The sequence below is a fragment of the Artemia sp. Qi Xiang Cuo genome, chromosome 15 (genome assembly GCF_049724085.1).
Source record: "Artemia sp. Qi Xiang Cuo chromosome 15, ASM4972408v1, whole genome shotgun sequence".
Classification (NCBI taxonomy): Eukaryota; Metazoa; Arthropoda; class Branchiopoda; order Anostraca; family Artemiidae; genus Artemia; species Artemia sp. Qi Xiang Cuo.
In genome coordinates, this window is record NC_142808.1 from 56665853 (window position 1) to 56676558 (window position 10706).

General features: G+C 36.0%; 1 protein-coding gene across 1 annotated transcript in view; it reads left to right on the top strand.

Moving 5' to 3' along the window:
- Positions 1–8431, top strand: part of Wdr82 (WD repeat domain 82) — an 88482-nt gene extending 80051 nt beyond the window's left edge. The window contains exons 7-8 of the mRNA XM_089101871.1: positions 1838–1930; positions 8284–8431. Coding sequence (XP_088957997.1) covers positions 1838–1930; positions 8284–8322 — 132 coding nt within the window. The 3' untranslated portion in view covers positions 8323–8431. The remainder of the gene's footprint in view (positions 1–1837; positions 1931–8283) is intronic.
- Positions 8432–10706: the final 2275 nt, after the last annotated feature.

Here is a 10706-nt window from a genome sequence, read left to right on the forward strand (position 1 = left end):
AGTTTTAGAATTTTCATTCGATTTTCTTATTTTATTAGGAAAAGATATAACTCAATTACCGATTCAATTACAATTCTACTCAGTTTCAATTATTGAAGATTATCTATAATTTATAAAAAAGAAAATACTACCTGAGACAATATATATTAATGCTAATAATGGCAAGTAGCTTGGATTAAAAATGATGTGGCTCAATGTGGTTTTGATGTGGCTCAATGTGGCTTTTAATGTTGCTCAAATGTGTACATAAGTGAATTAAAAAGAACCATCCAGTTTGTACCTAAATACATGCCGTGTTGTATCCTGGTCTATTTTCCTGTTCTTTGTAACTGGCCTATTTTCCTGCAAAACTGGCTAGCAGGTGTAAAACTACCGAGGGGTTAGGAATATTTTTTTGCATTCATTTATTAGATGTTGCCTACATTGTAGATAATTATTGAAGCTGGCCGTGAGTAGGTCATACTCGTTTTTGGGGCTCAATTCCTTTCATTAGCAAGTCATAAATCACATTGACGTCTTGCCTGATTCTTTTCGTTGACTTTCAGTTCCTTTTGTTTCCAGGTCTCGAAGGATCTAGGATGTGTTTGGCTTTGAAAATAATATTTTTTTTATTGACGTTATTTAACATTGGCATCAATACACAAAGAAAAAATCGGGGGGGGGGGGGAGAGTAAAACCTACTTTTCAAAAATTAGTAAAAGAAAAAATCATTTTTAAATGAAAATATCCCTAAAAATAGTACTTTTCAAAATATAGGAAGGGGGATAAAATAAAGGTCCTCCAAAGCCATTACCGGCGCATAGGGCGTCGAACCGATGCTTCAATTGCTGGGTATTTGTTACAGGTACAAATAGCAAACTTGTCGCCCAGACTTGCTATAGCGAGGATTGATCCCTGCACCCCATAGCCAGAGGATCAACCCGCTGTGCTATCCCAGGTTTATTGGGACAAAACCGACCCCCCCCCCCCAATTGACGCCACTGCTATTTTCCGAATCACGAATGAGTTTAAAGTTATAAAATTCATACATAATGCTATTGCCTCAGAAATATTCTAAAAACTACTGCCTCAAAGATTGTTTAAAAACTATATCTCAAGCGATTATTCGAGAGCCTAAATTTAATTCTACATTTTTAGGTATTTTTTGTTTAAATTTTCAAATATTTTTGTTTAAATATTCCCCCCTTCTCTACAAAAACAACAACTGCGTACGCACCTGTGCCGAAGCATTCATTTCACCGAGAGAAATATGCTTTGTCAGTAAAAAGACATATAAGAAAGATTTGGTTTGATGTCAGATATTTTTCCGGTAAGAAAAGAGGGGGTGGGGGTCGGCTGGATATAATTTTGTGTTCAAGTCCAAATTTTCCTGGCCAAAGCAATCCTTCTGACTAATCTCGAGGGTTACGAGATATATATTTACATTTATGGCTTTGGGCTTTCTCAAAGCAAAAAGATTCATGAAATAATTGGCTTAATGGTGTGCTTTTTGAAAAGTATTTTTTTCTTGTTTTTTGAGTAAAAAAGTAGCAAGGAAAAAGATTGTCCTTTTTGGTCAACCCCTCAGGGCTAAATGAAAAGCAGGTCGTCCTCGGTTGGGGTGGGAGGATGTCGTAAGGAAAGATTTAAGGGAAATGGGAACTTGTGTGCGTAGCTGTGTTGGCCTCATGTGCCTTGATGCTGCGGTGAGCTGTTAGAAGTTGTAGTAGTAGTAGTATTTTCGCTTTCATTTCATTGGTGAAATTTTTTATTGCATTTATTTGTTATTTTCAATGTATTTATTTCTTTCATTTATTTCGTTTCTTTTTTACTTCTTTGGTCAAATCTTATTTTCTAGGTTTGTGTCCTTGATGGAGACCACACTGGCCCTGTACAAAATGTTCTCTGGAATCCTAGGTATATGATGTTTGTCACAGCCTGTACAAATTTGGTATGTCGTTCTTATTTCCTTCATCAATTTAGTAGGAAATTAGACGGGATATTTCATCCGTGCATTTAAATGCCTAAACAATCGATTTTCAGCGTTTTGTATTTTCCGTTCTTATAAATATCCCAGCACTGACGGTACTTTTCCGTACATTTTGACAGGGTTGTCAAACCCATTCAGGCTAAGTCAAGGCCGTATCCAGGGGGTTAGACACCCCCCCCCCCGCAATGTTTGTCTATTCGTAAAAACGTAATAAAAATGATTATAAACAAATTTTTTCTTCCTTTTTTGTAAAAGCCCCCCCCCCCCTCCCTAAAAAAATAATCCTGGATTCGGCCCTGTTCGAAGTGTCAGCCTTTCCCTAAAAATGGATAGTTTAGTTTCAGTGTAAAACAAATAATGTTTCTTTGGTTCCCACAGACTGTCCGCTTTTTAGAAACTTATGGGTCCGAAGGTAACAAAAAGGTGTCAAGCGTCCAGTTGGCAACCCTGATGATTTTGTTCAATTTTTTGTCAATCCCAACTTCTCTTGCTTAAGAACAAGCGGTTTTGACGTAGCATTAAATAAAAATAAATAAATACTTACTATTTCCATAATAGTTCAGAGCTAGCAGTGAACATCACACGACAGGAAAATATAATACACGGTAAAATGAAATGAATATAAAAGTGAATTACCAAACTTTACCAAAAGATACCAAAACTTTACACAAAATTTACAGGAAGTTCATCATTGTAGTGCTTCACTATGTACGGCGCAAAAAACGATAGACACCGTTTCGATGCCTTTTTGCTCGAAGGGCAAAGGAATTAGAATGACAAAGGACTCCTCTATGTGTTTTTGGCTGACTGATTTGTGGTTCTTAAAAATTCCGTAAAATTTTGCTGTGGGAAAGGCCGTACCCAGAGGAGGGTTGAACCTCAACCCCCCCGAAATGTTTGTCTGACTCGTAAAAACGTAACAAAAATGGATATAAACAAATTTTGCAAGCGTTTTTGATTTTTTTTTTTTTGTGTAGACCCTCCCCCCCCCGAAATTTGTTTCAGTAAAACCCCCTCCGAAAAAAAAAATCCTGGGTACGGCCTTGGCGGTGGGAATCAGAGTTCAGTCTTTTTTTTAATGCTTGTTTTTACCATCCAATATTTTGTTTTTAACTTATGTGTTTTAAGTTTTTCTTCTCAGAAAAATATGCCACATGGGAACAATACAAATTCTTTAACTCCAATATTTGACGTGTGCCAATTTTAAACGAACTCATTTCTAAAAAAAAATTATTTCTAAAAATCAGCTAAAAACCAAATAGCCATTCTTTTGTTTTCAGGACCTGACCAGTAAAAGCATGTCAAACATTAAGCTGTGCGAAAGATGTGGTTCTACCCCACTTTCTAGAGCTATAATGAAAGAAAGGTTGAGAAGGCCAGGACACAATCTACGGATGGAGGATTACAAATTACCAAATATTGTCCTTTTCCGTCAACCATCTAGGACTAAACGAAAAGTAGGTCGTCTCCGAACGGGGTGGACGGAGGTCGAGTGATTTAAGGGGAAATGGACTTCTTGATAGGGTTAAAGAGTGAAGCTTTTCATAGATTGGGATGGAAGAAGACCATGAATAGCTGTGTTGGCCTCAAACGGTTTGGCACTAAAGGGAGGTGTTAGTAGTAGTAGTAATATTTAGACTACAGTACCGACAAGAATTAGAAGCTAGTAAAATAGAAATGGACTTAATATTGAAAAACAAGACATGGCGAAAAGAAAGAAGAGATCTAAAACGAAGAAAAGGGGATCTATAATTGAATAATTTTTGTTTTGCTGCTTCATGTCCGTGACAAATGAACGCTTCAAAAGCTTAAAAAAATATACCAGAGGAAGTGTCTTAGGACAATCTCACGTATTCTTCTTCATGACTATATATGTATATGTTTCACCAAGGCACTTTGTATAGAAGGAGTTGTCGTAGAAAATTGGGAAGGAGCTCACTCAAATGGAAATTGAAAGTTCTAGTGTCTTCTTTAAAAGTCAAAATGATTGGAGGGAAACCAGCCTCCCTCCCATTCCCCTTTATCCCCCAAAAACAATCAGTCAAAATTTTAGATAGCCATTTTGTTCAACATAGTTGAAAGGTCCAATAACTGCGTCAATGGGGATGTCAACCCCAACCCCCTTGCCCTCGGGAAAGGGCTGTAAGTTGTGCAATTCGTTTATTGTTTACATTTAGTACTTGTTATTAGGAAAGGATGACATGTTTGACCTTCGGTGTGCAACAAGGCCAAGGGCGTTGAAGTGAAGCTTTCAAGGAATGTTGAGGGGAGTGTTAAACTAAATCAAAAGAAGTTATGAGCATGCAGGTTGTCAAAAAATCGTAACTCAGGAATAACTGAGGATATTAAATTGGACCCTGCAGGGAATAATGAGGGGCATGATCAATTAACCAAAAAGACAATATTTGCATGCTACAAATACTACTACTACCACTACTACAACTACAATTACGGCTTCTGTACCGACAACTACTAAGGCTGATGATATTGAAGGGAAAGTTGATCTAAATCATACTATATGCATACAGATTGCCAAAAGGGCTTATCAGCAACATCTTAGGAACGGCTTAGCGTTTCTAGCTGAAATTTCAAGGGTATGAGGTTCAACTGAGCAATAGGTGATATGTCCATAGTACTATTTCTACTAAAGCTACTACTACTGCTACTAATACATCACTACTACTACTACTACTGCTATGATGCTAGTACTACTGAGGCTAAGGGTATAAAGGTGAAAACTTAAAAGAATTTTGAGGGGAAAGTTGAACTAAATCAAGACACACAATGTAAATGCAGGTTGTCAAAAGGGTGTTTATAAGGTATTTCTTCGGATATTAAGTTGGAACTTTCAGTGAATGCTAAGGGAGATCATGTGACCAAAGGGTAATACATGCATGCTACTGCTAATACTACTACTCCAACTACTACTTCTTATGCAACTAGAGCTAAGACTAAGAGCATTAAGATAAACAATTTAGGAAATGTTGTGAGGGAAGTCGAACTGAATCAAAACACAATATCGGCGTGCAGGTTTCAAATGGCCATATTGTCAATGTCATAGCAACGGCTTATAGTAGTTGAATTTTCCAGGGCTTGATGAGGGGGATGTTCAACTGATCAAAAGGTAATATGCGCATGCTGCTACTGCTATTAGCACTGCTGTTACTACTGTTAGTACAACTACTATTGTGACTACTACTACAGCTAAGGCTAAGGGTATAAAGGTGAAAATTTCAGGGAATATTTAGGGGGAAGTTGAACTGAATCAAAACAAACTGTGTGCATGCAGGTTGTCAAAATGCGTATCAGCAGTATCTTAGGAATGCCTTGGAAAAAGAAGTTGAAACTTACAGGACTTATTGTAGGGATTGTTGAACTTAACAAAAGGTAATATTTGCAAGCTACTTCTTCTACTACTATTACCACTGCTACTACCTATACTGCTGATAAAGCTTAGGGTATTAAGGTATTAAGAAAAATTCAGGAAAAAGTTGGGACAGTATTGAACTGAATCAAAACACACTATGTGCATGCAGGTATTTAAAAAGACGTATCAACAGTGTCCCAGGAACTGTTTACGGTAATAAGTTGAAACCTTCAGCGTGTGTTAAGGGGAGTGCACTTCAACTTTAAACATAATTTGCACTTCACTGAAAACAAAATAAATTCAAAATTTGTCTCTTTTTTAACAAAGGCTTTCAGAGATAAATATCAATATATATATACATATATATATATATATATATATATATATATATATATATATATATATATATATATATATATATATATATATATATATATATATATATATATATATATATATATATATATATATTTATTTATTAAACTGTCAATCCACAATCATTTGGGCATTTTATTTTTAGTAGTCTTGTTTATGACGGTGTTTATTATTTTCGATATTATGAGGAATAGAAACATTCAGCTCAAAATAAAGATTGCTTTTAGGAGAGTGTAAATTATATTCTGGTCTTTAAAAGGTATGTGGAGCGTTAGCCCTACTCTCTTTGATTTCTTTAGCCCTCAAAACTATCTGTTCATTCCCAAAGACGGCTGCACCTTAACAGGGAAGGCACATCTGGGTGTTGATTTATGGTAGTTTTACGCTTTAAAGTTATTTGAATTGCTTTCTGATCATATTTAGTTTAATGTAGCTCTTTACTTTTTTTTGAAAACATTCTTTTGTGAAAAAGTGTTATTAAATTAATGTAAAAAAAAAATAGATTGTTAAAAAAATGTGACTCTTCTTAGGGATGTAATCATAGAGATAGAAAAAATAGAAGTCAGATTCTGGGAAGTATTGCCGCTAACCCGGGGTCGTAATTTTATGAGTTTGGCTTACTGATTTCTTATCCTATGTGTTGTCCGAGAATTTTGAAATAATTTTTTTCTTTTTTGCTATTTTTGGGCTTGTAACCGTATTTAAAAAATTAACGCATCTTTTTATTAACGGCAAAATTTGTAGAATCTAGCCCTTATTCTTACTATAATGAAAAAAACTTGAATATGGCTTTAATTACCCCTAAAAACAAAACAAAAAGTAGTGATGAATATTAGTTAATTTTTAAGTAATATCAATCATAAAAGAGTTTGGGGTATCTCATTGTGTGCAATCAGTGTAAGAGGAACCTCAGAATTAAACGTTTGATGTTCCTCACTTTCAATGTTTGACCCTTCAACCTCAGATGGTTCTGACCCAAACAAAAAATCAGTTTCTCTGAATTTGGATCATTACAGAATCCTCCTCAGCAGTTTGTTGGATTTCAAACAAACTTGGTCCAGAAGTAAGAGCAAGTGTTTTAGTTATGATTCTGGAGAGTTCAAATATGACTCGACCTGTAAGGGGAGGATGTTCCTAAGTTCTTTTCATCAGGAAATTTATTAGAAAGTTGTTGGACCTTAATCAACCATTTTGAGGTGATGTCTTATTTATGCTTTTTGAGAATCAAGATCCGATCCAACTTTTGTTGGGGTGAGACTCTTAATTCTTTTTAGCTTGGAAAACTAATAGATATGGTTATATTTCAGGAAACTTGGACAGAAGCCAAAATCAGTATCATAAATTGTTCTTGTTGGGGTCCGTAACCATTCTAACCTCTTTGAGAGGAAACAAATCCTTCAACTATTGTCGCCTCGGTATCTGCTAGATTGGGTTCCCAGATCTCAATTGATTCTTCTATCTCCTCTGTACGTCTCCCTGAACACCAGTATAGTTTACCATTTTGTCACCCTAGCCCGTTTTTAGTCTTGCGTGAGATTCAAACCTTGTACTAGTTGGAAATACAGCCTAAACAATTTCCTGGGAATAGTTGTCTACACAATTGACGAGACCCCCTCCATTGCAGATAATCTATCCGTCTTAACGTGCAGTTTTAGTTTTGCGGCATTCACCCATTTATAGGAGATATAAGTCCTATCAAATGGTACTGTATTATTATTAGTAGATATGGTAAATGCAGTGATGGTGTTAAAAGTAGAATAGTCAAGGCTCATGGTTTTTTTATAGTTGAAGAAAATTTGGAAGAATATGAAGATTAAGGACACCCTAGACGGTCAATAATTTTGATCAAAAGCTTACGTCAATAAATTTATTAAAGCATGATTGGCCGCCTAGGAACCGATTGATTCATTCAAACTTAATATCAATCACCAACAAAGCTTTTGATGGTGATTGAAAGCCACGGAAGCCTTTGAAAGCCACGGATGGATTTGATCAAATTGATTGACCGTCTAGGGTATCCTTTAATCCACGAACCAAGATTAGAGTATTGGAAGCTACAGAGATGGTCATGGTCAAGTATGGTCCTAAAACATGGGTACCTCGATAGAGGGAAAAGAATATGTTAGATGGTTTCCAGAGGCATTGTCTCTGGATTCTCTTGGGTAGGCTACCTGTCTGACTGAGCGTATTTCATACAGTACGCTGCAGGAAAAATGTGGTTATATACCGCTTTTTGGACTATAATGAGGAAAAGATTGAGATGGCTAGGACACGTGGTGCGGATGACAGATTACCAAAGATCGCTTTTTCCGGCCAAGCGAAAAGCAGGTCTACCCCGAAAGGGTGGAAAGATGCCTTACACTTGAAGAATCTTGAACGTATTTTGATGGTGAAAGAGAAAGCTATGATTGGATTCCGATTGAGGAGAAGCGTGTGCAGCCGTTTTGGCATCAGGGGGCTTGGTGCTGCAGAGAGTTACTAGTTGTAGCAGTAATATTAGTCAAAGTATCACAATCTCACGTCAAGCACAATTTCACAAGAAATCATTTCTTAAATTTCTTTTTTTTTTCAGGCCTTTTGGATTCCATCGATTGAAGACGACACCGTCTAGAATAAACATACTCATTGTAGTTGTGAACTTTTTTTCCCATTCCTCTATTTTTGTAAATTGGGCTCTTGTAAATTTGCGCCACCAGGCATTAAAATATCACACAATCTTATAACTTAGTAAATCATTATGGATAGCAAAAACCCTTGTAATTTCATTTTTTGTTCAATGACATTTTCCAAAGAATATAAACAGTAAATCGTTTAATCAATCAGTAAATCAAGTTAATCAATTTAGTAATAACGAAATAGTTCAATGTACCAAGGACGTCAGAATATAACATATTCTGTCCTCGCATCCGAACGCCGCGATATATGCAAGATTTTCTCTTTTGGTTCTTTCGAAATTGTGAAGGTTTTAGGGCAGAAACACATTTTCATCAGTGTTGCCACGTTGAACCATGGAAATAAATAAGCAAAACTATGTGTTCATTCCTAAAGACAGCTGAACCTTAAAAGGGAAGGTAAATTATTTGGTCTTTTTAGCGCCATATGGTTTTAGCTTATTTCTGCTGATTTATTACCCACGCTTCTTTTTTTTAAATTTGGCGCCCGCTACTACCAACAACTTCATAATTGTATATGCAAGTCTATTTCATTCAAAAATCACCCCTGAAATCTTTCTAATATTTTTAGATATATATGGTGTGTAGCTTTCTATGTACCAATTCCAACAATAAATTTTCATTTTCGTTGACTTTTTATTTTCAACCTCGATTTTTATTCGCAATTTCTTGGAATAGAAACAACGTCATTGACAGCAAAATAAATGGAAATATGTCATGCCTGGAATTACAGTTCAAACCTGCCCTTCGCGTGGCGTTCAGCCCTAAAGAGTTGCGACCGTTGTGTGTCGTGGTATGTTTAGATGGACACGTGTTTTCCCAGTTGTTAGTAGTTGACATAAAGCACCGTCCCTACTTGTGCGAAAAGAATCACTTTCTACGAAACTAAAACACTATATTATACCCTCTAAATTATCCAAAAAGAGTAAGAATTTTTTACTTTATTTCGTATGACTAGGTATAACAGTCGAAATATCATCTAAAAAAATAACCACTACCTCGCAACACTCGTGGAAAATCAGAAGCCAAAAAACACGATTGTACATCCCTCTTTGCGTGATGTGAAAATTACGCTGAATACAAAAAAAAAGAAGACATAAGGTATATACACTAAGTACATAACGGAAACGAATGGATAGCACTTAAGAGTTCCATTTAAAGAGTACCAATAGCCATAGTTCAAACCTCTTCCCAAGAATTGGCTACAAAGCCAATCCACTGGGAAATGGTTTCAGGCCATGGCAAACGCCTTTGCTTCAGGGTCGCCAAACGAAAATAATTCATTTTGGAAGAAGCTTATAATGAGCTAAATTACAAGTTGCTTTCTTGAGATAAAATTCCGTGAAATGGCATTCGTTTAATGCTTGAGAGCCGAAATTAAAAGGTGAAGGCTGAAGACCGCAGCGACAATTTATAGAAAGATTTAAGTTTAAAACGAAATGGAAGTATTTCGAAAATGTAAATAAATTCTTTAAATTCTTCTTGAAATGCGTTAGACACAACGGAGTAAATATCTTGGCGTTTACCATCAATAGTTCACATTACATAACTAACATTACGCAATTTTATAAACGAAATTTTTGAACCACAAATTAATTTGTAGGACCTTATCATAATCAAAATAAAGCAAAAAGAAATAAAGGAAGTCAAATCCGTTCAAAACAAGTTTCCGTACGGAAATATAAAAAGGAGAATTTAGTGACATGAGCAAAACGTATTCACGAGCGTTCTAGTGGGAAAGGGGAGCTAAGAGCAGAGGAACTGTCTCAGCTTCTCTCTGAGAGTGCGAGAGGAGTTAAAAAATAGGGAGCATTGGAGAAATCCAAAGACTGTAAGAAAGTCCTACTTATAGCCTAAACTTTAATTTGGCACACGATATATGAAATTTTAACCTCAAATGAGGGCTCCCTTTTACACTCCCCGAAGGGCAATTCCCTGAAGTTGTAGGAAAAGTACATCTTTTGGACACTTTCTGAATAAAAGAGTCGGTGATACACCCCTCCCCCGCTTAGACAGGAATCTCCAATACACCTAAGCATACAAGATCTTCGTGGCGCCCATAATAAAAAATTGAATATTTAGAAGAATAAAGTTTCACTATACACTTTGAGTATCTACTGATAACTTGACTATTCAAGAAGTTTAGGAGGAGCTATTCTGGATTCATTCTACTCGCCGGGAAAAGAAAACTACTTTTTTATTTAAAATTGGTAATTCTTCAAAATATGGAAGTCAATCTTGCTTTCGGAGCAACAGGTCACATGTTACTTAATAAGATTATGTACAGATACGTCAGGCGCTACTTCCTCTATTCCCGAATTTT